The sequence below is a fragment of the Anomalospiza imberbis genome, chromosome Z, assembly GCF_031753505.1.
Source record: "Anomalospiza imberbis isolate Cuckoo-Finch-1a 21T00152 chromosome Z, ASM3175350v1, whole genome shotgun sequence".
Classification (NCBI taxonomy): Eukaryota; Metazoa; Chordata; class Aves; order Passeriformes; family Viduidae; genus Anomalospiza; species Anomalospiza imberbis.
In genome coordinates this window covers 61,438,022-61,465,150 of record NC_089721.1, presented here as the reverse complement: position 1 = coordinate 61,465,150, position 27,129 = coordinate 61,438,022, and the positions used below count along the sequence as shown (strand labels likewise).

General features: G+C 42.1%; 2 protein-coding genes across 5 annotated transcripts; one reads left to right on the top strand and one right to left on the bottom strand.

Annotated features, from left to right (window-relative positions):
- Window positions 1-3,520: 3,520 nt before the first annotated feature.
- FUT10 (fucosyltransferase 10) lies at window positions 3,521-14,377 on the bottom strand. 4 transcript variants are annotated; one of them, XM_068177538.1, is made up of 6 exons: window positions 14,141-14,321; window positions 12,384-12,578; window positions 12,011-12,216; window positions 11,031-11,316; window positions 5,032-5,867; window positions 3,521-3,768 (listed from the first exon to the last, which is right to left on the bottom strand). In XM_068177538.1, the coding sequence occupies exons 3-6, from the start codon at window positions 12,089-12,091 to the stop codon at window positions 3,544-3,546; spliced, it is 1,428 nt and encodes a 475-aa protein (XP_068033639.1). In that variant the 5' UTR covers window positions 12,092-12,216; window positions 12,384-12,578; window positions 14,141-14,321; the 3' UTR covers window positions 3,521-3,543. The 4 variants fall into 4 exon arrangements, with proteins under 4 accessions (XP_068033639.1, XP_068033641.1, XP_068033638.1 ...); XM_068177540.1 differs by having other exon boundaries at window positions 12,011-12,213; XM_068177537.1 differs by lacking the exon at window positions 12,384-12,578 and having other exon boundaries at window positions 12,011-12,213; window positions 14,141-14,377.
- Window positions 14,378-18,030: 3,653 nt separating this feature from the next.
- FNTA (farnesyltransferase, CAAX box, subunit alpha) lies at window positions 18,031-26,830 on the top strand. The gene is made up of 9 exons (XM_068177170.1): window positions 18,031-18,240; window positions 18,948-19,033; window positions 19,579-19,693; window positions 20,548-20,652; window positions 21,248-21,374; window positions 21,738-21,886; window positions 23,822-23,884; window positions 24,388-24,559; window positions 26,125-26,830. The coding sequence occupies exons 1-9, from the start codon at window positions 18,071-18,073 to the stop codon at window positions 26,254-26,256; spliced, it is 1,119 nt and encodes a 372-aa protein (XP_068033271.1). The 5' UTR covers window positions 18,031-18,070; the 3' UTR covers window positions 26,257-26,830.
- Window positions 26,831-27,129: the final 299 nt, after the last annotated feature.

Here is a 27,129-nt window from a genome sequence, read left to right as displayed (position 1 = left end):
GAAATCAGGACATCTTGTTACCACTGTGTAAGAGGTTGGGAAGCATGCACTTCATGCAGAATCAGCTATTCATACAGAATCAGCTCTCGTTTTTGGAAGTACAGAATTTTTCTCAACTATTCTGCTATTGTCTTACTAGGGCAAAAAGAAAACAAAAAAAGAAAGGACTTTACCATCTGTGTCTGTCAACAAACTGCATCCCTCTGTTGGCTAGAATTACAAACCTGTACATGACAGGAAAGCTAGCAAATCTGCTAAATTAAAAAATGCTGTTTATTCCTTCTCAGAGCAGTAGAGGGAGAGATCAACTTAGAATTCATGATGGTCAGTCTTTCTTACACTTGATAAGTCTGCACAAATTCTTGCCATAAATCTCCCACACTGACATTCACAAACCATCCACACAGCACAAGAAAAAAGATTCTAGAAGTTGATTAAAAATGAAGAGGCCAAATGGAGGTTGCCCTGAACTAGCCTGTGGGACCCAAGAGTTTACCCTGTAAAAAGAATGCACTGTGAGAGGACTGACAATTAAACCACAGTACATCTCTAGGAAACTGCTCTGGAGACTCATCTTTCTACTGTGTATAGTAGTGGATGAACATGTAACCTCTTCTGAAACACAGGCTGTTGACCACTTGAAATATCAGAATGTGGGTTGCAATCCTTTCCCTCGCACTCCACCAAATTTAAATGAAGGATAATAAACCACTAAAAATTGAGTGGTTGACATATAAAAAGATGTCTTTTATCTTTGGATAATATCTATCTACCAGACTGCTCAAGATGGTCAGGATCTGACAGATTCCACCATAAAAACAAAAAAAAAAAAAAAAAAAAAAAAAAAAAAAAAAAAAACCAAAAAAAAAAACCACATCCAATTGTGCAGCTCCTGAGGTCTTTAAGCAAAATGGCTTGAGATTTTTGGCCAAGGGGACAGCAGAACATCACAAAACAAAACAAAGCAAAAAAAAAAAAAAAAAAAAAAAAACCAAAACACAACAATAACAACAAAAAATAGTCCTTCATGTTTTTTATCATCCTGGGAGGTGAAACAGACATTCATTACAATAGAAAGGCATTCAGCAGTTCCCTTTGCAAATGCAGTTCCCTTCCCAGCCTTCAGCCCTGATCTAGGGAACCCTGTAAGTCACTTTAGTTAATGTCACATTCCTGAAGAAATTCATTCATAGAGCCTAGTCAGCATTTGCACTGCAGACCACTGGGGAAAGTGTTTAAGATATGCCCAACAGATGCTGTGTGTCACACTAGCAAAACACTAATGGTGAGAAATTTCAGTGGGAATATTTTGCTTAATCAAAACTAAATATATTCTTATAGAAACAATAACTGATACTAATGACCAATACTCTATTGTTCACAGCCACATAATTCATCTTTCCTTTGACAGATTTTAAAGTAATTAGAAATTCACCAGCTATTCACTGAGGAAATTTCTGGTGAGGAAACTTTCCCAAAGTAAGTAAATTTCGCAGTCGAATTTCTTGGTGTAAATGCTATTCACATCCTTCTCCATTGCCACTATTTGGCTACCCCTTCATAACAGAAATGTGTATGACAGAAATTTTAAAATAGCCTGGTGCAAGGAACAATTCCATGGAAATTATCAAACAGGTGAATATCTGCCTTTCCAGCAACGTGAAGAACCCTGGATTAGTAATTCCATTTGTCTGTGTCATCATACGTGGGCATGTGTATGAATGAGTGTCACTCATCTGAATGGCTCCACACAGTTACTGACATTTTGCAGATCCTGTGAACATTGACTCCTCCACAGATTGAGGTTGAAAAAACTTGGGAAGAAAGCTGCAAGTGTCTAAATACCAGACAAAGGTGTGTCTTCTGGCAAGTGATGACTAAGATCACCAACATTTATTCTTTGTCAGATTAAGTAATTTGAGGTTTTGTGTGTAGAAAGAGGAAGGGTGTCTATTTCTCCTTGGGCCTACTGAAGACTTCAGCACCAATGGACTCTGTACTATCCCTGCCCTTTTAATAATATAACTTCATGTTTATACATGATACAAATCCTACCATCAGAATACAAATACATCATCAGAAAGGCAAGAATATAAGTCAGATCGAAGCCAACCCTATTTCTGGGGAGTAGAGATACTCATTGCTCTGCTTATTTTTAGCAAAAGATGGTGGGTAAATCTGAGCCAGCATGTTTTCATTCAATCTGTCCCCGGACACTAACAGATGGTGCTTCCTCGTGCCAACCACTAATGTACATTATATTGGCACTCAGTGTCAGGACACAAAACCCGCCAAGTCCCTGCTTAAAACTGCTGATGCCAGGAAATTTGATAATAAACAGCTAGCCAGGGACACAGTCCCAAGCTTTTAGTCTACCTCCAAAGCAGCAGAGAAGCTGTACCTGTGCAATGGTGTCAGCTGCTCTGCACCTTGTGGCTACCAACAGAGCAAAGGAGGGTCCTGGACTGCAGAAAAAAGGGACTTGAGACTAAGCAGGTATGTATCTAAAGATGGAGGGAGAGCCATCTGCTTCAGGGTAATTAGCTGTGTGCTTAAATCTGGGCTTTGAGAATCCTGACAATCAGAACCTTAATGTTCAAACATTTGAACAAATGACAATTAATATAAATCTTTCTAAATATAAATATATGCATATATATGTGCATATATTACCTGGCAGAATGATTTGACTGTTTAGCATTTCTCAGTGCCCCTTGAGCACTGACCATACTAAATTCAGTCTCACGGATCTACTTCCCATGACTACTAATCCAAAATGATAAAGTCACCTGTGGGGTCTGTTGTTGTGTTGTCGGGCCTCACCCCCTGGTTGGGGTGGCCTGGAAAGGTGGAAAAGTCTCTCCTCCACCCTGTGTCTCCAAAGAAAGACTCAGTAGTCTTCAGTCGTCCGGTCTCAAGGTAGTTTATTGTATGTTATCTAAAAGATTTCTCCCTGAGCTGCTGTGGTCCGTTCAGCAGTCAGGCAAAGGCACACTCTGACACCCAGGGGGCTTGTGCCCTCTTTTATATCATACATTACATATTAGATGTTTACAGTTTTTCCCCAATGCCTATCACCTATGTTGAACAGTGACTTTCTACTCTAAATCAATCTGTGAGTGCCAACATCACCAAGAACATGGAGGTTAGGATGAAGAAGGAAAGAGGACAGGGCACACCCAAGTCCCTCCATCTTAGAACTTCTGACCCCCATGTACAAAACTCAGACCCCTCTGTACAAGGCCTAAAACCCACCTGTACAGCACTCAAAATTTCTTCCTTTCACTTTGTGACTATTTCTACTATAATATCTAAACTTTTGTGATTTCTTGTTCTTCTTGCAAAGTTGGTAAATTGTTCCATGGATCAGGTTCAAAGCCACAGGAGTCTGTGGCTGCATTCCAGGGTCTCAAATGCTTTTGACGTGGGCCCGGAACATCCAAGAGTGTCCAAGGGACATTCTGGGTTCCGACAGTCACCTGCAAAAGAAAATTCCACAGAACTCCTCTGAGGAGCTCACTCTGTTTTACAGGTCTGTTGTGATTATTCTTTGAATACAAGCATCCAAAATTCTTCAGCTGTAAAATTCTTGTTCCTTTCCAGCAGGTGCCTCAGTGCCCAGGCTTCTTTCTTGGATTGCTCGAAGCTTGGTATCCATATCTTTTGGAGAGAAATCCAGCCAGGGTTTGACGATGAGAACCAGAATGCCTCTGGTTTGGGGCAGCTGAGATGATTAACCTGAGCCTCCCACCTCTGGGGCAGCCATCTCTGGCAATGAAGATAAATAAAAGGGGTTATTCAGAGACCCAGGCAAACACAGAAGAAAAGTGCTATGCCATTAGTAATCTGTCAAATCATGTCAGTTACACTTTTCTTCCCGCTGCAGGCTCTACTCATGTCCCTGTGGAAGGCCTTCCCTAAGTGTGCGGGACAAGACCAGTCATGCTGACGAGTCATGCTTCTGAGTCTCAGATAAAGTTTGGCTGCAAATGAGCAGCACCAGCCCACACAAAAAGAAATTACAAGACAAGGAGTTATATTTTCATCATTATATTCTGTTTTCATCTTAAATATGCACATACTTACTGAGATTATTTTTCTAATGGGAAAAAAAAAACCAAGCCATGAATCTGGCCAGGAGAGTAAACTGGTCTTCATAATTTTATTGACTAGAGAGCCACAAAAGCACAGGGAAGGAATATCTGTATCTAAATATTCTTTACCTTTCCATGGCTGCATTCCTAACTCAAAGAGAGGATATATGCCCAGATTTGCACTGGTCTCAAACAGCAAAGTCTGGTTAACTATAATGCTTGCCAGTTTGTAATTCTCATCACTTCAGCTCACCTTAAGAACTTCAAAAGTTTTCTCCATCTCCTTTCTACTGGCTGACCATTTAATGCATTGCTCAGACAGGGATCAGCTATAATACGGCTCCTCAGAAACACATGACCTGGCTTAGAAATTGTTTCAGTGTTTAGTCACCAAATGTGGCCACAGACAATGGCATGTAAATGTACCCACATATATATAAAGCCCAACAGTCATAGAGTGCTTAAGACACATCAGAAGACAGGGACCCCTAGTTCAGTTCCCTCTTCCAAACAGGTGTAATCATATATAATTGCCTAGGGCAAACTTGAGTTTAGCCTTAAAACACCTTCAAGGACAGAGATCCCACAACCTTTCTGGGCAACCTCCTTCCAGATGTTCCAGGTCATCTGAAGAATGTCAACGTGTTTGGCTACTTTCTGCAACATGAAGAAAATCTCCTCCCTGAACAACTCAAGCCTTTAGCTGACAATGACCACCAGCTCAGTGGTCAACGTCATGTGCTCACACACTGCACTGCAGCACTGTGAGGAACACATGTTCTCAACACCTGTTAACATGAGGATGCAGCACCCAATGGCACTGGAATACCATGGCCATCAGCTAGCCGGAAATCTGGTAACCAAACTTCGTGGGACAAACCTGACCTTAGTGCCATTTTAAAGCCTCTCTGAGACACAAACACAAATTCACACATACCTTTTCTTTCCGTCTGATGTTTTCCCACACTCTGTTACAAACCATGCACTCAAAGGTGTCAATGTAATGGTCCTGGGTGATATCTTGCACTCCCCACTTGCGTTCCTTCATTGCTCTAAGCAGTCTTGGGTTAGAAATGTCCCCTTTCAGTTTCCATTGTAGATAGGACTCATATTCTTCATCATTTGTATCCAGTGTTTTGATATAGCGAGCCAGATCCCGAGGGTGTGAAAAACTGGATACCAGGATTGCACTTTTGTTACTAGGAAGCCAGTCTACAATGCTGGGAGACCCAAAGTACACTGGCACCACTCCCAACTTCAGTGGCCGCCAAAGCTTTTCAGTGATGTAATCTTCACAGATAGCATTTTCAAAAGCAAGAATGAACTTGTACTGTGCCAGTATTTTTAAAAAGTTTCCATCATCCATGGCAGCTGGATTTCTGAGATGCTGAGGAAGGTCTCTATTATGCAAGCATTCCCCGTAAGAGTCTACTTCAATGTGGCACATCAGCTCACGCACATAGCTGTCCCGGTCGGAAGGGGGGTTGCAGTCAGACTGCACGTACACCAGCGGTGCAAGCCTCTTCCTCAGGTTGTTTTTCATCTGCAGTGGGATCATGAACCTCAATGACTTCAGGACCTCTACACCCTCAAGATACTGAGTGGTCAGTGGCAGGTGAGAGTGGCGGCTAAATGTTGCAGTGTGGTTGAATAAGGTGATGGTTGCTTCATGGAAGAGTTTGTAGTTGTTTTTCGGTGACTCTTCATGAAAAAGGGCCCAGTCATGATATTCTTTACGAGGGAGAGGTAAACTGTCTATACTGAAGTCAGTACCTAGACAAAAGCAAACAGTGTTCATCCTGCTCTTATTTGTCATGTGATACTAACTACAATGATACAGAAGTCTGGTTTTAATTTAGTATCAGCGCTACAACCATCACATTTCTGACACTATAAGGCAGTTATTTCAAAGAATGCAATATTTGCAAAGTCACAAGAGCATAATGACAGATAAAACTGAATTTCATAGCAGAAGAATCTAGAGAAGTGGGATCAATAGTTAATATTAGAAGTGGTTTCCTTTCATGTCATATTAGTTTAATGGCCTCTCATTTCAAAGGATCACTAGGAATTCCATATTTTAATGCACTGAAATGAGACTAGTAAGATGTTTCATAATCCCCTGGTTCTCCAAATAGGGGAACAGATAGTATTTCCTCTGCGATGTGAGGAAAATGGTTACTGCAAAACTCAGTTTGGTTCTAGTAATAAATGGATGCTGAAACTAAACTAATGGATGCTGAAGTCCTGGACAGGATTAAGGAGAAAAAAAATTACTTAAGTTTTAAAAAGACATTGTACTGTAGAGATTTAAGAAGCCAAACTATTAACTTTTCAAAGAGAAAATTAAGAGGTATCATATCTTATGTATATGTATCATATACATAAAGAAGTAGCTTCTGGCAGAAGACAGCAACTCAAAGTAATGCCAATAGTAGAAGAAGGACAATGTCTAAACTCTAAAACCAGTCAAATGCAGAAATTGGGAAAACTGTGGTCAAAGCCTTAGGACAAACCTAGATGACTTTTCTCAAAGGCTGGTCTGTGCAAAACTAAGTTGAAAGTACCAGCTCATTAATGCAACACTTGCCCTCCCTTCATTACTTCTGCACTATACTCTTACAACCAGCCTTACTGCAGATTAAATGCAAACTTGCCCCATTTCTGTCAAGGTACTTCCTCACTGTCCTAGAACTGTATCTGTTTTCTACTTTAGTAAAGGCACTGAACACACAAAACTTCTGGCTAATATTGTCAAGCAAGAGAGGTTCAAAAACTGAAGTAACACTGAAGAGCTGGTTTAGAAAATATCACAAATTCTTATCTTCAGATAAACTTCTGTGACAATGTAACCTCTGTGTAATAAATTCCATGGATGATTGCATCTAGGACAATTGGGAATATAAAGTCTTAAACAAGTTGTGTTCAAACCAACTAAGGAGAATAGCCAGTAAGCAGCAGATTCTGTGGAGGCAGGGTAATGCTTTCTCCATGCCTGCTTCCCTCTTTCACCATTAGACAGAGATGCACAGTCACAAGAAGCAGGGTCAAACAGTGGCCATATCTCTACAGGGGGCTATAGACCACAAACAGCCACACAGCTCCCCAACTCTTGTCAGGAACTCTCCATCAGAAGACTGCACATGGCCTGTACTGTTGCATCAGACACAAAAAATTCCCACCCTGGGAAGAGATCTAAGTGCTCCCATGCCAATTTAAATGTATATAACCCAGCACACTCTTTGTTTTGCAGGCCCCTACCCTCAATGAATGAAGACTGCAACCATCACTCCTGTCATGGACATCAAAATCGCAATCAAGAATCATCACTGGATTCATCAGAGGTGGTCTTTTTCCTCTTCACTATCTACTTCCTTTCTTTTATCCCTTCCTCCTCTTTTTCTCTTTCTTTTCCTTACATATTTTCTTCATGAGATTTTTATACTTTTATAGGAAAGAATCAGAAGAGCCACATACCTCCTTTGCACTGTAATTTAATTGTTTTGAAATAAATCTGGCTGATACATACACACCAGTCATTCAGAGTTGTTTCACTCTAATTCACACAAGGGATCTAGTAACAGGAACCTCAGTTACCATCCCTCAGAGGTGGGTCATAACACCATCTCACTCACACTTGTAACTTTTCACTCTCCATTTTCCCCCAGCCTCAAACCACTGATGGCAAAAAGAAGGTGGTGCTAGCAGAAGTCTTATGCAGAATACTGATCTAAAAACTAAGATATAAAGAAGATTTTAAAAAATGCCCAGTGGTCCTTGCAGCTGTATGAGCCTGCCAAAATGGCTCCAAAACTAATACGAGATTTCATTACTGCAGCAGAGATAGAAATTAGCTACCAGTAAAATAAAAATCTATAGAACAAGATCCTTCAAGAGCATCAAATGGGGTTTTTTGAGGCCACTAAACATCGACCTTCTGTCTTCTACTCAGGTCCTAAGTCCTCAGCACTAAAAGGATGAAAGGCTATGCCACTCAATGAAAAATGCTATTTGCTTCTGGTTTTTATGTGTTATCTTGTTTTTGATGTGTTATTTTGTGACAGAAGAAGGTGATGAAAACTGCAAGTTAATCAAATTCTCATGGAGAAATTCATACAGTCTGTCTGGCTTTGAAAACACTTAGTTCTAGGTCATGCCAAGAGAAGTAACAGTGCGTACCTACAACAATGAAATGCTGTGGATTGAAATCAGAGGACTGCAGCTCAGTCTCTTAGACAGGTGCTCCCTCTTTCAGGTACTATTGCAGGGAAAAGGGGGTGAAAACACAGGCAAGAATGGGAGAAAGACAAAAAGGCAACACATAAAACTTACCAAACTAGGAGACAGTTAAGTCAGGCAAAGAGAAACTCAAAGAAAAATGCACTTTAAAAATCACAGAATCTCAGGATCATTTAGGTTGGAAAAGACCTCCAAGATTATCAAGTCCAACCTTTGACCAATCACCATATTGTCAACTAGATTGTGGTACTTAATGCCATGACCAGCTGTTTCTTGAACAACCCCAGGGATGGTGACTCCACTATCACCCTGGGCAATCCATTCCACTGTTTATCAACACTTTCCATGGAAAAATTTCTCCTGATGTCCAACCTGAACGTTCCCTTAGTTCAGCTTGAGGCCGTGTCCTCTCATCCTGTCACTGTTGCCTGGGAGAAGAGGCCAACCCTCACCTGGCTACAGCCTCTTGTGAGGCAGTTGTAGCGAGTGATAAGCTCACCCCTGCATCTCCTTTTCTCCAGGCTGAACAACCCCAGCTCCCTCAGCCATCCTTGTTGGACATCCTCTCCAGACCCTTCCCCAGCTCTGATGTCCTTCTCTGGGGCATGCTCCAGCACCTCAATGCCTTTCTTGAAATACAGGGCCCAAAACTAGACACAGTACAGATCAGAGCACATCAGAATGACTGAATTTAATAAAACACTTAGGCCCAAAAAGACAAAAAGGATCAAAAGGAAGATAACATCAGCATGGCCCCTATCCCATCAGATGAAGGAAATAAGGAAGCATATGATGGAATTAAAAAAAGCACAACAAGATTAGAATTATGAGCAATTTCACTTCCTAACTATTAATTTGGAAATCTTAGATATGCAGAAGAGAAAGAAATATGATGCTAGAAGAAGTTATGCATTTTAGAAGACATCTTTCATTCAGAAGTCATATTCCAAGGACTCAGTGCTCCAGTACAGAACAGCTGGACACCCTTCTCTTAGGAACAACACCCCTGAGGCTCTGACAGATCCAGCTCATGCTGACTCAGTCACATTGTCAGCTCATGCTAATTACTACACTCTGTGAATTATGTGACACTGAAAAGGTGGAGTTGAGAATCTCTTCCAAAAGCAGAGACAAAGTCTAGCAAGGGGATGCCACATTTCTTTTTAAAACACAAGACGGCAACACTTGACAAAGTTATCACCTTCACTGAGGGGCTCCCCAGGCCAGGACAGTGAGCTGGGACAAGCTGCAGAAAAGTTGGTGATCCTAACAAAGCAGTTGTGCTGGGAAACATCTACTCCCTGTATTTTTGCACCATACTTTTCTTAATCTTTGGATCATTCTTCTCTTGACTAGCTTACTGACCAAGTACTCGGGAAATTACTGCATTTTCTTTGGAAGATGAAAACTGTGCTCTGATCCAGCCTTAGCATGGAAATTGAGATATTCAAAATTTTCATATTTTGACACTTGTCTTTACAAAGTTCATAGCCATTATCACTATAAAAAGAAAAAAAAAGAAAAAAAAACTACAGAGTCTTATGCCCAGTATAAATTGTCTCTTACAAATGTGAGCATAACCTATGTCCAGAAGCCTGCTAAAAATGAAGAGTAACAAAGTAACAATCCCTCTAATACTGAAAAAGACAAATGAAACTACTACCAGAGACCAAAATCACCAGACTTTACAGCTTTCCTGTGATGCAATCCAGCTTTCTTTGTCTTTAATTAGGTCAGCTTCTATTCCTTTGCTGTTATTCCTTTGCTTTCATGCTTAATCACCATATTATCTGACAAAGCTGACCTACTTGGAGATCTAAAAAGATTAGTGATGATAAGTTTTTGTTTCACTGCTAACTACCAAGCTTAAGGCCCTTCTTTCCTATATTTCTAGTTCACCTGTATTCAGATTGAGCAAATGAGATTCAATATCCTGATTTATTTTGTTTCCAGACAAAATATCTGAACATACCAGTCACAGAAAAGCAATTTAATTTCTTTTTCTACCTAAAACTCAAGTTTTCTTTCAAAAAAAAACAACTGTATGGGAGGGGAAAGAACAAAGTTGATGAAGTAAGGGCTACTTTTAAATGATCCATCTTTCATGCTCTGTAGACTCACTTTACAGTGTATGTAATGGAAGTCCCTGGCAGAGCCAGAGCAGCTCAGAAGGTTGCACTAGCTGCTGCTCCCTGTATGGAATCAATAGGTTTCTTTCACAACATTCCATTTAGAGTCTGCTAGCAATTTCTTGGCACATGAGACAGGGGAGTTGCACTGTTACCAGAGAGTGCAATTATTTTTATACAAAAGACTTGCACAAGTGCAACAAAGGCCTTGCAGAACCTCTGCTAGGAGTGACAAGCCAGAAGACTGGAAAAAGTTGGCTTGGTCTCAGACTGTCTTTAAATGCCTTGGCAATGACATGAAATTGTCTTTTCTTCCATGAACAGGGAGTAGATGTGATTGGAAAGCAGTATGAGACAAGGCATCAGTCATATCACAGATGTGCATGGTCACTTTTTAGAGTACTTTTACAGAGCACTCATAATGGTATTCAGCAGCAGGCAAAGTTTAATCCAATGAGCTGTATAAATTCCCTGTTCTAAGTCATTGCCACCTAGAATATTTAATCTCTATGGGGAAAGAACTAAGCGGGAGGAAAAGCTAATTCTTTAAAAATAAATAGATTCTTACCATAGAACAGAAATGCTCTTGTCATCTGATTGTGCTGGTACGTCTTGTTTATAGTAAAGAAGCAAACATCCTCTCCACACTGACTGAATCTCCCTGTCTCTCCAGTCAAGGGAGACCACCAGAGCAGGACAGGATAGTGATTTACATCAGACTCTGTCTTAAAGCTGCTGTGAAGTTCTTGCTTCTTAAACTGAAAAGAATGTCTCTCACCAGGCTTTAATGGGCTGCTGTGTAAACTGGAGATTACTGATATTTTATTCTCTGAATTGCCGAGTTCGGTGATAACCTTCAGGGAAATAAACATACACAGCACGACACATCAATGTCATTAGCCAGGACATCTGCTTGCAAACCAGAATTTAAGTATCAAGCACTAAGTCAGTATGTTAAGTTTCTGTCAATCAAATTGGATGCATTTCACTGATTGCAGACATCAGGTCATCTGATGTCAGAACAGCAAAAGCTTTAATTTGAAATTGTTAAGGAGAAGGCAGGAAATACGTTTCTGTACTGATATATGACCACATCACATGTGACTTAACAACACAACTTCTGCTTTCTCCCTGGAGAATGCATAGGGCAGAAAACAGCCCTTCAGTAGCCAGGTTTCTTCTGAAAATTAGCTGTTAAAAAACCCATTAAGTTTTTTTTTAATATTATGTGTCCAGCCTTGTCATCCAGCCTAACAAGTTCAAACGTGAAAAGAGGAGGCAATGCTGGAGAGAGGCAACAGAACATGGCACGGTGTCGCAACATTGCTGAGAAACTCCTCCAGGAGCTAAGAATATATACAGGAAAGGTATTTTCTGGGTTATGTCAGAGTCAGCTATCACCACGAGGCCAACACTGCTAACAGAGTGGCTGCGGCTCCTGGTGAAGCACAGACTAGTATGGAAAATGTCTGTCGCCTCTCTCATCTGACAGAATTGTGTCCTGCTTTGACAGCAATCTCTACATACCCCACCCCCTTGCCCTTGTACCTGGAGTGTCAGCACAAGGAATAAGGCAGCTGCAAAGCAGAAGCAAGATGCCCAAAGTATCTTCCTCCTCATCCCAATCATGCTGCACTACCAGGCCTGCCAGAGCAGTTACATCTAGGCATTAAGAAGGTTGCTCATCCAAAGTCTTCACTCTTTGCTGCTGGGTTTTTCCACTTTATCCTTATTGCTCTTCATGGTGACTGCTGCTGAAAAAGAGTAGATCATCAACACAGACAGCTCCTTCAAAGCTCAGTGGTTAGTTCCATGTCCACCCATAGACTTCTGTAGGTGCCAGAGCCACATTTTCAGCCAGGTATCCAGAAAGCAGCCTGCACAATACAGCACTCTTGCTCACAAAGCCCCAGGCACCTACTCCCCATGTAGTCATCCTGGACATTCTCTCATCCTTGTAGTCAGTGTAAGGAATGCTGATGGCACTGGCTCAGTACAGCGTGAGGGCCACTGCTTTCATGAGTTTCCGATGTCAAGCTATGCTGCTTTTCAGCAGACTCACAAACAGGGAAGCAATGAAAGATTTTCCTTCACTGGGCAATCTCTGAAAATGCTCCTGGAAAAGGCACCCAACTACCTGGCCTTGGACTTTAATATATTTACTATATTTCAGTCTTCTGGGACTTCTCTTCACAAACATAAAGAACGCTCATTAAATATGCTCTATGTCCAATGCAAAGAGAAAGTAACCACATGATATACACACAACTCTGTCCACACTTAAACCCAGTTAAATTCAACAAGTTATCCTTTCTGAGTAATCTGCACTTGTGTTGGTCTGTTTCTCTTCAAATAACTTCCCCAATGCTTTTTTTAGCTTTCAGAGAACTGTTTTCTTGTATGATGGATGTTTCTGTACAAAAATCTTAACTCCTGGCAACAAGAGAAGTTGTAAAAGTCCAGCCAGGTCTTGAAAAATAAAAAGGAAGGACGGCAGAAAGATAGGACTGTAGCACTCCACACAGAGATGTAAAGTTTGAAATTGTGGGTGTTCTGAAAACTCTGAGCTATGACAATGAAATTTATGCTGGTTTTCCTGCCAGCTTTTCCCCCATCTTAATCTCAATCACAAAGTTCGAAAGCCCTCACAAAGGGGGATGGGTCCCAAACCTACTTCCTACTGTAGTTCTATCACAGTGGCGCTGACAGCTAGAGGAAAAAAATATTCTTTTTCTGCTTCCACTGACACATCAGTTCATCCCTTTCCCTCAAACATCAGAAAGGCTTCTTTAGCAAAAGCTGACATGAAACCCTGCTGTGCAATTCTGCTCTGCACAGGCCAGCTGCTTTTGAAGGTCTGTGTGGGTGTGAAAGTGCATGGCTGCCAGTATGCAATTCTCAGATTAGGCAGGATTTTCTATAAAGCCTCTGCACCTTCTGTGCCTCCTGCAGTACAGCCAAAAAGGGGCACCATGAGGGGAAGGGGATGAATTCTGCCCGCTGCTGTGTTGGCACACCTGGAGCTGGACAGTATTTTTAACAGCATATATCTTCTTACCAGGCCAGTGCATGGCAAAAAACAAGATTCTGATGATCCACTGAATACTACCCTAACCCCTGCCCTGGTAAAAGAGACGACTCTTGTAGTAATTGTCACATTTTTAGGTTCTAGAGGGGGAACTGACAACAGCATGGGTGTACTCCACCTATTAACCCAAGGTATCACTGAGCCATGGCTTCATTTTTGCATCTGCGGTGCCCAACATGCAATACTTCTGCCCAGCACTGCGGTGCGTACTTGGACTGGGCCACGCAAGGCTCTGTCCCGTCCCAGCTCCACTGGCAAGGATGACCTTGCAACGCTTTCCCACCTCTGTCAGGCTGAGCGGAGGCCCTGAGGACTTGAGGGAAGGAGGATAAATCACCACTTCAGGCTGCCCAGCGGGAGCAGCAGCTCCCTGCAAATCCTTCCAAACTTCCTGCCAGCTCTCCCCGCCGCCACTCCTTCCAGCTCGGTGTCGCCGCAAATTCTATGGGCTCAGCATCCCAGCCAGGGTTTTTCCGGCTCCCTGGAGCGCTGCCCCTTCCCTTCCCGAGGCTCTGCGCATCCCGCAGCCCCGGCCCTGCTCCCGCCGTGGGTCAGGCATCCCCCGGCCAGACGCCCGGCGCCGTACTCACCCCGCGAAACTCGCTCCCGCGTCACCGCCGCCGTCCCCCTCTGGCCGGGTCTGAGGGGGTTTGGGGTGTTTTGCTGCTTTTTCTTAACTTTCAGCTAGCGCACCCACTTGGAGCGCTGGGGGGCGCGGGGCGGGGGCGGTGCGGATGCGCGCCTCCCTCCGCCCAGCCGCGGGGCGGGGGAAGGGGTCGGCTCTGCCCGGGGTCCCCGGGGCCTGCACACGGAACGCGGAGGAGTAATCGCCATAAGAGCGCCATCGCTTCCACCCCACCTGACTGCACTTCTGCAAACCCTCACTGCAAGACCTCACCCAATTCCCAAAATAAATCCGCCTCTGACACTGATTATTCCTATAGCTGTTGGCATAATAACGCGCTTTGCGGTTTTGTGGGGTTTTATTTACAACAGTGCTGGTGCTGTCCTGACGGAGACTTTACACTGACTGCATGAGGCCAGCGGGCAGTCAGAAAGAGAAATGCGTCACGGCAGCTGGGAAGCCCCGAGGAGCTGGGAGAGCCGGCCCGCGCTCGCCGAGGGAACGCATCCCTCGTCCCTCTGGCGCGGAGCTGCAGCAGGCGTCCCGCAGCTGAGACCGTGCCTTGCTTCCAGCCTTGCCGAGGCAACCCTGCCGGGCCGTGTGTACCGACCAGGGACCGGTCCTGTCTGCTCGCTCGGGGCTTCCTGAAGCTGGGAAGCATTTTGTGCACCTCTTACTCTTTGTAGATGTTTACTCCAAAAGCCTAGTTCTGCAAGGTCAGCTCGGCACTTACCCTCCAGATACAGACTTAGGAACCACCCATTCTTGTATATGTAATTCGTATATCGCATACACACAATACACATTGGTATTAACACAGAAATACCTGATACCTATACGCTTCTCCATAGGTACTTATATTTATACAGAGACACTTGAAAGTGAAGTATCTGCTGTTTCTAACGCAGACATGGCAGGCAGGGGTGGTTGCAAGGGGCTGATTACCTGAGGGAGTAGAGGAAGGAAGAATTCCAGAGGAGGCAGAGAGGACATCTGCGCCTCAACTGAAATGCATGACTGATAAAAACTGTAGAAATGTTATAGACAACAGCTCATCTCCTTACTCCGAGTGTGTAATGCCAGCAGCCTTCCTGAGAGGATCAGAAGGGCACCCAGCAGGCAACCTGAATACAGCCCTCTGCAGCAGTGTCCATGACCCTTGCCACACTGGCTCTGCTCCCTTTCCACTCCCTTGCCAGTAGCCCCTTCGGAGCAACACGTACCTCTTATTGCACATACTGCACCAGAGAGCTCCAATTTCTCTCTGAACTACCAGTCTTCTCCTAAGATGAAAACTAGCAACTGACAGTACAATGCAGGGACATACAGATTTACTTATACTCCAGTATTTGTTTAGTGATTAATCCCAGCTCTTGTTCTATTTCTTGCTTCCTCCCAAAAGTTTTAGCTGTTGGAGTAATATTTTTAAGTAGAAGCTTTCAGGCTGGGTTTTAATATTATCTTTGAAGCTGATATTATCTTGAATTGTTTAGAGATACTCGACATGGAACATGAAGGATCTGTACTCACTTTTAGTCATGAGGGATGCAGCAAGAATCTCCAAGTATTATTTTGCAAAGCAGATTCATGTGAAAGCAGAATCCTGCTTTTGCAGGCCTTATTCAGAGTACCTAGAGTCTGTGAGGACTCAGGTTAGCATGGCACAATGAGTGTGTAGTTCAGTAAATCAAATTGAGTGGTTGGAAATGGATCAGGGACCTGGTATGTTTTATGGAAGGACTTTCTGTCATCCCACCACATTTCAATCTAGTCTGTAATTTTCAACTTAGTTATATTCCTGGCTTTTACATTTCCTCAGCTGGCAGACTCCTAAATTGCTCTCATGAGGACAAAACTTAATTGTAAAATGCTTCATCTTACTTCAACAGGCTTAATTTTTCTCAGTTACTGTCCCTCAAACCTTTTGAAGCAGTCCATAGATACAATAACCCAGACTTTCAGACTGAAAATACAGAAGTGAGTCCTGAAGGCAGACCAGAGGGATAACTGTATGATCTGCTGTCCGTCCCATGCCATACACAAGCTGTTCTGGGACCAGCTCAATCCAGTGGCTCTCATCAGAGAGCCACTTTTGTTTCTTGTCCTGTTATGCCACTCTGAGGAAATAAGCTCTTATTGCGAGATCTGGTTTGTCTGTAATCCATGTTAAATAGCTGGTAAAGATGATACCAGCATGAGCAATGGCAGGGCCAAATAATCACGTAGGAATTCTGGATGAAAAGGACCAAAAAACCACAACTGTTGCTCAAATAGCAGAGCTAATGAACCAGATTTCTTAAAGATCTGCATTTTGTGGTGTCCCCTGTCCATGGAGAGCTATTGGTATCTAACAAACTTGCAACGCAACTTGTCTTTCCATGGGTCAGGAACGACAGCTTTTCTTTCTGCTTCGTCTCTTACAGCAGGATTTACTGCATTTGAGGTTTCTCTCATTCATATGTACACATTTCCTCTGATCTGTTTTTAATACACTTTGTTTCTTTTTATGCCTGTCTTTGTTCTTCCTCTCTTTTTTATTATTCTGCAGTTTAGAACATTTTTCTTTCTCTTAAGTCCTGCTGGGTATCCTTTCTGTCTCTAGATATGCCCATTCTCTTTCTGTTGTATTCATAGTCCTGTTTTTCAAAGTAGCCTTTCAGTAGATTTCCCTGGTTTTTATCCTCCATTACATTAGTATAGTCTATATTACTGCAACAACCAGAAGCAGCAACCACACTATGCACTCCAAAGAGTCATTGTACAAACATCCTGGCAGGAACAAATGAAGTCCTCAGAATAAAATAGGGCAGAAGAAAAGGCAGGGAGACAAGAAAAGCACAGAGTTCAAGTGAATTCCCAAGGGAGACAAAGCTGCTCATTGACACAAGAACCACCTGTGGGCCTGATTCTTCCTTGTCCTGGATCTCGTGTCTCAATTTTCAGCTGTGCATTTATATTCCCTCATTGTCACTGTGGCACTGTTCTTCTTTCCATAAATCACTGCAAAACATATAAAAAACACAACAGCCCTTTCAACTTGAGCAGTTCAGAATTAAAGACTTTAACCATTTCCACCACATATGGAATGATTTCCCACCTCCCTGAGAATACAGTACAGATGCAGATGTATGCACAGCCCTTGCTACTGCACATGCTCCGCCTTTCTTTAATTCTCTCCATGCTAATGCATCTCAAAATGCCCCAGATTACAAACTGCATCAGCTGCTCTCTCTAATGACTGTCCTAGCTGACCAACAGCACATCAGGGGATCACAGAATCATTTAGGTTGGAAAAGACCTCTGAGATGATCCATCTTGTCAGCTAGAACATGGCCCAGTCTGCCCTGGGTAGTCTACTTCAATGTCTAATCACCTTTTCTGGGAAGGAATTCCACCTGATGTCCACCCTGAACCTCTCCTGGTGCAGTTGGAGACTGTGTCCCGTCACTGGTTGCCTGTGAGAAGAGGCCGATTCCCAAGCCTCCTTTCAGGTAGTTGAAGAGTGATGAGGTCACCCCTGAGCCTCCTTTTCTCCACGCTAAAACACCCCCAGTTCCCGCTGGGTCTGCTGCCTTCTCCAATTTCTCCCACCCGTTAAAGGCGGCTGTTTCAAAACCTTCTCCAGTTTCACCTTTCTGCAGTGGCCAAATTCCTGTGCCTCGTCCTCTCAGACCGTCTGAAACTAAGATGCCAGCGCCAGGCGTTGTTTTCCCTCCCCTGTGTGACCTCTCCGTGAGGAAACTCGGCGGGCGCTTCCCCGGCGGAGGGAAGGCAGGCAGGCACCTTCCCGGCCCGCGGCTGCGGCCTCCGAGCCAAGGGCGGCGCTGTCGAGCCGCTCCCCCGCCCCGCCCTCGCCTTTGTGGTGCCGCCGGGTCCCGGAAGCGGCGGCGGAGTGATGGCGGCGGACGGGAGGGCGGCGGCGGCGGCGGCGGCGGCGGTGACAGCGACGGCGGAGCTGCAGCCGGAGGGTGACGTGGAGGGCGACAGCAGCGAGCCGGAGGGCGGCTTCGGGCAGCTGCTGGAGGAGGAGGAAGACGGGGAAGATGCCGGCTACGTACTGTACAGGTACGGCTGCAGCGGCGCGATCCCGCGGAGCCGTGTCGGACCGGACCCTCGCGTCGCGGCACGGCACGGGGTAGGGGGCGTGGAGTGGCGAGCTGGGGCCGGAGGAGACGGGAGCTTCTGGGAGGGGCAGGGACACCTTTCGCTATATCGGCTTGCTTAAGGCCTCATCCAGCATAGCTTTGAACAGTGCCAGAGCTGGTGTATACACAGCTTCTCTGGGCAACCTGGTCCGGTGTCTCGTCACCATTACAGTCAAAGAATTTCTTCCCAATGTCTAACCTAAATTTCCCCTCTCTCAGTTTGTACCCATTACTGCTTGTCCCATCATGACATTTTCTGACAGAAAATCCTTCTCCAGCTTCCCTGTAGGCCCCCTTTTAGAACTGGAAGGCTGTTCTGAGGTCTTAACATGGCCTTCTCTAGGCTGGACAGCCCCAACTTTTTCAGTTTGTCTTTGTAAGGGCGGTCCAGTCCTCTTTTCAACATCGTGGCCCTGCTCTGCTCCAACACTTCCACGTCCTTCTTATGCTGGGGACACCTTTACATATTTATATGCTGGTCTGTGTTACAGACAATAATGTTGCTAAAATAGAAGGGACTGTTCAGAGCAAGGATGTGTTACTGGACACAGGTTCATGCGTGTCAAGGTTTGAGTAGCATTTTGTGCTTTTTGGACGCATTGAAAACACAAAAACTTGTATTTACAGGGACAGGAAGGAATGGGCTGATATTGAACCTGTTCCTCAAAATGATGGGCCAAATCCTGTTGTTCAGATCATCTACAGTGAAAAATGTAAGTCTTAAATATATTCTGCCCTTAACCATTGACGAAACAAGACTTCATGTTTTGGACAACATTTTCTAGAGTGATACTGCGAAGAAATTGATTAATTGTGTTACGGTGCTTGTGTGTGGTGTTTTCACCAAGCATCTCTGAAGCTGAATCTTCACCTGAGATGTTAATAGCCAAGGTTCTCCTTTAAAATCTTGTGGCTTAAGAGGTAATACAGGAGACAGTGTGGTTCATGTCATAAGGCATTTCCAGGCCGCAGATGGAAGCAAAACAAGAAGTTCTTGTAGCTGGTGAAGTAGTGTGAGTAAGCAGCACAGACCTTTTATGATTGTTTTGGCTGTTCTGATGGTGTGTTTCTAAGATACTCGTGCAGCTTTGTGGTGTGCTAATATCCTGCACAGGTCTCGGTGGAAAATGCTTTCAGATCAGTAAGTATGATTCGTTTTACAGGTGTATTTAGAGCACAGAAAATAGGAAGCAATTTCAAAGGATTATTAACCTTACCCCCTATTCAGGCCATTGGCTAAAATGCTATTCTCTTCTAGTCCGAGATGTCTATGATTACTTCCGGGCTGTTCTGCAGCGGGATGAGAGAAGTGAAAGAGCTTTCAAGTTAACAGCAGATGCCATTGAGTTAAATGCTGCAAACTACACAGTATGGTATGTAGTAAATCTTGGGATTATTTCTGTGGTCATTCAACTGCCTACCTTTTAAATCTTTAATGTTTGGTTCATTGAATTAGGGCATGCCTAGTTGAATTTACACAGAGGAGTAGAGTAGCCTTCCAGTGAGCTTCCAAAGAAAGCCTTTGTTCAGTATTTCCCATGCTTCATTTTAAATCAGTGGTTTTCATTCATTTGGCTCTAAGGATATTATCAGTCAAGGCCAGGGTTAGCCACAAAAAGGACTTTTCTGTTTGAAATAAGATTACTTCCCTGATAATATGTCCATGGCAAAATGCTGAAGATGCCCTCAGTTGACTTCGAGAAGAGGCATAAAAACATGATGGCAAATAATTTATGTATTTGTTAATAATAATAAACTACTAATACTTTGTGCATTTTAAAACATCTGTCACGTTAGATAATAAATAAACAGTGCATTTCTGATATTCAGAGTAGAGCTTTTACTCACAAGCTGACAAGTACCTCTTGTACATCTTCATTCCACTAATTTCCTTAAAATCAGAAAGTTTGCTTTGTTTCAAGCACAGAAGTCTTAGTTTCTGTGACAGAAACTGCCATGGGTACAGGTTAACTTGAACATGATTGTTACAATCTTAGATAATGTACTGTTGCAACCAGTCGTATTCTAGATCTCTGCTCTTCAATAATTGAATGCCCTTTAACAGAACTAGATATGTGGTTAAGGATTTTGCAGTAGTTTTAGCTTTTTGCAGTGTTTTTAGCTCAATATCATTTACAAGAACTGTGAACAAAGGTGATTTCATGTTCTTCTCTGTGAATTTTAGGAAACCCCTTTTGCAGTGTTGAAATGCTTGACTTTTTTACAGGCATTTCCGGAGAGTCCTCCTGCAGTCTTTGGGAAAGGATCTCCATGAGGAACTTAAGTACATTACAGCTATCATTGAAGATCAGCCAAAGAACTACCAAGTCTGGTAAAATCATGTTTTCTTTTCTGTTCTTAATGTTTTTGCAGGTAATCTTTGTTTTGGAAATTATCCAGTTGTGGTGGAGGAGTTAAATGGTGTTGCATCATGTCAAAGCTCCTTTCAGATATTTGTTCTAAGCATGCGATTATGACATGCTAAGCAGGTGTTGTTTTCTTATTAATTTCAATTTTTAGACTGCCAAAATAAGTCTGACAGGTTAAAAAAAAAGACTTGTGAACAGGCAACTGAGAAGACACACAGAAATTAGTATTTTTTCTTTTATTGTTTTGGAGTTTGCCTGCCTATTGTTGGGTTTTTTCCAAAATTAATGGGAATAGGCAAAAGAGCAGCATTGTTATTGCCAAAGAAATTATGTAGTTCTGGAAAACTTTACTCTGCTGAAGACTTTGGCCATGAGTGTGAAACTATGTTGTTTCAAGTGAATATTACTTGTCTAAAATGAGATGATTGGCCATTGTGTATGTGTGGTTAGAATTTTTTATAATATAAATATGTGTAATGCGCTTGCTATAAGCAAGAATATATAGAAACACAACACAAACTCATAAAAAAAATTAGACTTTGTTCCTCTTGTCATTAGGCATCACAGACGGGTGCTGGTTGAGTGGCTGCAGGATCCATCCCGAGAGCTTGAGTTCATAGCTGACATTCTTAACCAAGATGCCAAAAATTACCATGCCTGGCAACACAGACAATGGGTTATTCAGGTATTGTATCCACAGAACTCTTGATTCTTTAAATAACCTGCATTTAAAATGTGTGGCAGAGGTTAGCTATAAAGTTGCCTTTTAGGAAATGAGTTCAAAGAATTGGATTGTTGTCTACTTACTGTTGTGTGTGTGAATTTAATGATGAGCTAATACCATTGTGTACCACTGAGTAGTGTAGCATGTTCCTAGTTCACCCGTACTTTTTTTTTTTTTTTTTTTTTTTTTTTTTTTTTTTTTTACTTTCTGTTGATTTCTTCAGAAAAGGTTCTGTCTGATGTTCAGGCAACTTAAGAACAAGAATGTATTTTAAAAAATAAAAACTTTTGATTGTGATACTCTCTCTTCCTTCCCTTTCTGTAGGAGTTCAAATTATGGGACAATGAACTGGACTATGTGGACCAGCTTTTGAGAGAAGATGTGAGAAACAACTCTGTTTGGAACCAACGGCACTTTGTCATTTTCAACACCACTGGCTATGATGACCCAGCAGTCCTAGACAGAGAAGTCCGGTTAGTAATGCTATTCGGGCTCATATTAAACAGTCTCTATTATATGAAAGCAAAGGAATAGTTTCACAGTCCCTGTGGGCTTTGTTTCCTGATTTTTATTCACTTCTGGGACTAACACGGTTAGCAGATCGAGTGTCAGACTGAAGCAAGCTCTGCTTACCCTGGGCAAGCTACTATCATGAATCTGTTTTCCTGACCTGCTGTTTATTGTGCAAACAAAACTTTGGGGTTTATGATGGACTAGTTATAGTCGGACAAGCTGCAGAAGATCTGTGGCAGTGCTGTGCTGTTCATTAGTATTCTATTCCTAGAAAGTTTGGAAAAAGGCACTGCAGCAAATAAATCTGTGCAACCACCTTTGTTTTTTCTCTTAAATATGTTATCACAGAGGCGTTACCATAATTTCTAATAGGCCTAGCCTTGGCCAGTGGCACGTCCCTTGGAACCACCAGGGACTGGGTCTGATGGACATGAAAGAAGCTTCTGGCAGCTTTTCACAGAAGCCACCCCTGTAGCCACCCCCCACTACCAAAAAACAGGCCATGCAAACCCAATACAGCAACATGGATTGTAGGAAGAGGAGTTGCCTTTTGTGAGGAATTTGATGCAGCTGGAAAAAGAAAGCTTTCAGGAGTATGTGGTTGGCACAAAGAGAACTGCCTCTGTGAGTTTCCAGGAAAGAGTTTTGTGCTCACTCTTTCTAGGTTGCATGTTAAAACTGAAGACAAACTGGGCTTCTAGACATATTTTCCTACCCACGGTGGGAAGAGAAGCCTCTTCATACGGTTTTCACATCTCAGACTGCTGATTAGGGTTGATGGTTATGAGAAGATATTTGTCAAAAGTGAAGAAGCAATTAAGGTACTGCAATTTTTTATAGAGTTATTTTTCAGAAGACTGAATCTCTGAATCCTTTGGTACATTATTCATAGAGGATCCCAGCCCTCACCATCTTCCATGGTTGTCTTTGCAACCTTCTAGAACTTTTACTTCTCTTCCACTTTACAACTTTCCTGTAGATCAGTGAATCTGAACCATTTCCATGACTTAGACTTGGATATCTTCAACTTTTTATCTCTAGAGTTAAGGTTGGACACCCTCTCTTGATCTTCTCAAGATAATGAGATACCATCTTAAGAAACAGGCTGGCTAAGATTAAGACTTCCCAGATGTCATTATAGAACTGCTGGTTGGTTTATAAACTTGTTCTTTGTTACAGTGACTGCAGAATGTTTAAAAAGAGTTACAGTTGTGGGTATTTTTTTTAGTACTCCTGATATATCAGATACTCCTGTATCTGCAGCCTCTGAAAATCACCAGAATGCCTGGTTATGCTGGGAAAAGCCAGAAGATAAATCTCCTTTGTGTAGATTAAATGTGGCTTTGTGGCTGTATTGGAGGTGCCTTTTGTTGCTTTGCTTTTACAGCAGTTGCCTCACTGCTGCTTTCACAGAAATGCTGCAGAAGGCTGTGTGAGCTGAAAGCTCAAGCTCTGCCTTTCTGTGGGTTTGCTTGAGTGCAGCCTGATGAGAAAAATTCTGCAAATAGGTACAGAACATACCACTTGCAGTCATATTAACAGAGCTCAGTTACTCTGACCATTTTCAGCCCCTTGCCATTTCTGAGCATCAAGATATAAGTTACTCCCTTAGCATACAAGGAGAGTATATTATTTTGTTTATTCAGTGTTTTTGCTAATAATTTTGAGAAGCGATTCATTATTTATAAAGTCCAGCAAACTGAGCACTTAAAACATAGTGTCTGCCTCTTAGAGACTCCTGGTGATTTTATTGTGAGCCATTTTTGATCTACCCAGGTGAGATGATCTGCAAAAAGAGTGAAGTATAGGCTAGAGAGATGCATTTGGAAGCTTCTGGTAATTTCTAACTGCTTTCTTATCAGCTGCATTCATGACCTATTACCTTTTTCTTGTAGGTACACTCTTGAGATGATCACAGCAGTGCCACATAATGAGAGTGCTTGGAACTACTTAAAAGGGTGAGGTGTATTTCTACATGAGGCAAAGAATCTGTGGAAGGTGTCTTATGCCTACTTCTTAATTGAAAATAACTTCTTGCTTTTTGTTCTAGTGTAGTTTGCTTAAGCAGGCATGCAAATATTGTCACAAAGGATTATTATATTCTAACCTAATTTCTCTGTAACTTCTCCCTAAGCTTCTGGCCCTTTAGTTCTTGTGAAAGGACTACAGGTACTTCTCATGCTTTTAAAAACTTGACCTGTAATGTTACTGTGTTAAAAAGCATAGATAGGAAATAACTAAAATGCTTTCAGTCTAATTCCTGTTCAGTTGAACAAAAACTATACCAGATTACTACAGCATGAGGCTATACTAGTGCTGCATGCTGCTTACTTTCTGACTTACTTGTATTTGCAGCCTGATTTCAAACCTAATCTCCAAGTAAAGGAATCATAACAAAAATGCAATTATTCCCACCAGATTTCCCATCGTTATATGTCAAGCCTATTAACCTCTCTTCTAGGATTTTACAGGATCGTGGTCTTTCTAAATATCCAAATCTGCTGGAGGAACTGTTGAATTTACAGCCCAGTCACAGTTCACCCTATCTGATTGCCTTTCTTGTGGATATATATGAAGATATGCTAGAAAACCAGTGCAATAACAAGGAAGAAACACTGAACAAGGCATTGGAGGTATGTTTTGAAAGCTTGGTTTTTCTTCTTAGGGATGCTGCCTATTCCTGTCTGGTTTTATAGCTTGACAAAATGAGATTGATTATAATGAATAGAACAGGTTAGTTGTTAATCGTCAGAGGTCTATGAAGAGTTTAACACAAAATCCAGACAATCACAAGGATCTCATGAATTTAAATATAAATAATAACTAGCCAGTTACAAAATTACTCTTAAATTTTCTTCATGTGGTGGTGAAGGAAGGTCTTTAATACTACCTGCAAAAGAAAGATGATGTTTGAACAATTGAGGAGTTTTCAATGTTTACTTTGTAGCATTAACTCACATTCTTCTCTGTAGGTTAATGAATTTTTGTCAGAATATCCATGTCCAAACAATCTCAGTTTAGCTCCCTTGGCCCTTCTTAGCTCTTTCTGAGAAAGTTGACAGAATTAGCTTATGGCTCTTTCTAAGAAGCTCTTTCTAAGCTCTTTCTAAGAAAGTTGACAGAATTAGCTTATGGCCAGCAGGCACTGGGGTATCAGTAAGAAATGTCAGGCACCACTTCCTACAGAGCACAAATTACTTCTGGCAATGTTGTGTATCTCCCAGATCTTTATACTTGGCTGTTCCTTGGTGCAGTTTGTAGTGTAGTTTTTACAAGAACACTTCCCATTCACTGTGGGACTGACTGGACCATGATGTAATTAGATCTGCAGTTTCGCCTGGAGTTTTTGTGTTCTAATATTGTTCTTTCTCAGCACTTTTCCATTGTTGTGTTCCAGGACCAGATTGTAAATTAAGTGCAGTTGTCCCCTTTAGACTATTTCACTGATTTTGACTTCTCTATTTAGACATCAAAACTCTTATTTTCTTAACTCCATTTCACTGAGTAAGGCAATGTCATCTGCATAATAAAAGAGAATTTACTAGAACATTTATAGTGTTCAGACCGTGTAAAATTTACACAGCTTGTCCTGTAAGTAGTATTGCCTTCCACTGTGCTGCTTATTCAGATGAAAACTAAAAAAAAAAAAAAAACCAAACATGTAGAACTATCTGCACCATCTCTTAATGTAGCATGAGAGAAGGTCACTGACTTGCATGGAGAACCTTTTTGGAACAGTCTTCTGAGGAAAAAACTAGAAATAAAAGATCTCCTGTCAGTCCATCAAGAGTACTGAAGATTCAAGAGCAGGATGATCTTTCAGTGTTTGGAATTAAGTGGTTTACGGCTTGTTGGATGACTGAAAGATATTCAAGATTTTCAGGAAGTATACTGTGCTCTACTACAGGGTGCATTAGGCTGGCATGGATGTTGAGTGGTAGGCATGGAAATGAGTCAAAGGGAATTCCTACAACTGAAACGGGCCTGGAGAGATTTTTGTGCAGTGTCAGATTGGTTGGCTACCAACTAGAGTTGTCCTCAGTTTGATGTCATTAAACAGTTACAAATCCCATTAATAAAACAAATGTTGCAGAGGAACATATTTTTAACACTGTCTGAAATATATGTTGTATGTATTTTATAATTAAGGATTCTGTAAGTTGGTTTACTACTCCAGTCTCTCATTTTTCTTTCACAGTTGTGTGAAATTCTGGCTAAAGAAAAAGACACCATCCGAAAAGAGTACTGGAGATACATTGGAAGGTCCCTTAAGAGCAAGCACAGTTCAGGCACTGAACAGAGCAGCACACTGATGGATAAAGAGCAGTAACTGAAGATAGAAGAAAACAGTGTTAAGCTTTCAAGTTGTTCCAAAGCTGTACTAAGTAGGGTCATCAACAAGTTCAAAGTCCATTTGTAGGTATTGCAATGAAAGAGGAATGCAGACTGCTGTTAGTCCTGAGTTGCTGCTGCTACTGTTGATGGCTCTAGCTGCAGTCAAGAAATGTATTAAGGCTTAATTATTGAAATGTACCAAGTACAGGTTTTAGTTCCTAACTAAAAATGCGTTAAGCTATACCTATTACATTGACAGTGCTCAGTTAACAGTTGGCCTTGATCTTAGAGGATTTTTCCAACATAAGTTGCTCTACAACTTGTGAAGCACTAAAACCATGTCTCTTGTCATGGCTTACCCACTTGTGGTTCCTAACACGGTCTCATGAGTTTGCTGCAGTAGTGACTGCAGGTAACTTAACTATAGGGGATATAGAGTAGCCTGGTTAGTGCAAGTAGGCACTGCAGCTGTTGCCTGATGTAGGAGCAGCTGTCTAACACTGTCAGCCTATTCTGTTGTATGCAACTAACACCAAGTGTAATTTTGTAATAAACATAGGTAACTTAGAGCACTTGTCTGAATTTTTTAATGTGTTTCTTTTGGTCCTTGTAAATGCATAGTTTGTTTTTTTTCAAATACTAAGAGAGGTAAAATATCCCCTTGCATAAGTATTGGATTCTGTTGCATTGAGATGTCTTTTGCACTGGAGTATTCTTATCCCAGAAATTTTCAGTACACCTGATATATTCAGTGGAGCCCTGAATTCTTCCCCGCACAGGAAAAATGCTTTGAGGATCCTAGGGGAGGTGTATACCTGCACCAGAAAACTGCATCTACCCTGTTTTTCAGCAAACGGTTATTGTAAAC

Coding starts and splice junctions, on each gene's coding strand:
- FUT10 (XM_068177537.1), bottom strand. CDS start 12,091: ATGATTGGGATGAGGAGGAAGATACTTTGGGCATCTTGCTTCTGCTTT. Junction 11,317..12,010: donor TCCTTGTGCTGACACTCCAG/GTACAAGGGCAA, acceptor ATTTCCCTGAAG/GTTATCACCGAACTCGGCAA. Junction 5,868..11,030: donor AAGAGCATTTCTGTTCTATG/GTAAGAATCTAT, acceptor GCTTTTGTCTAG/GTACTGACTTCAGTATAGAC.
- FNTA (XM_068177170.1), top strand. CDS start 18,071: ATGGCGGCGGACGGGAGGGCGGCGGCGGCGGCGGCGGCGGCGGTGACA. Junction 18,241..18,947: donor GCCGGCTACGTACTGTACAG/GTACGGCTGCAG, acceptor TTGTATTTACAG/GGACAGGAAGGAATGGGCTG. Junction 21,887..23,821: donor GTCCTAGACAGAGAAGTCCG/GTTAGTAATGCT, acceptor TTTTTCTTGTAG/GTACACTCTTGAGATGATCA.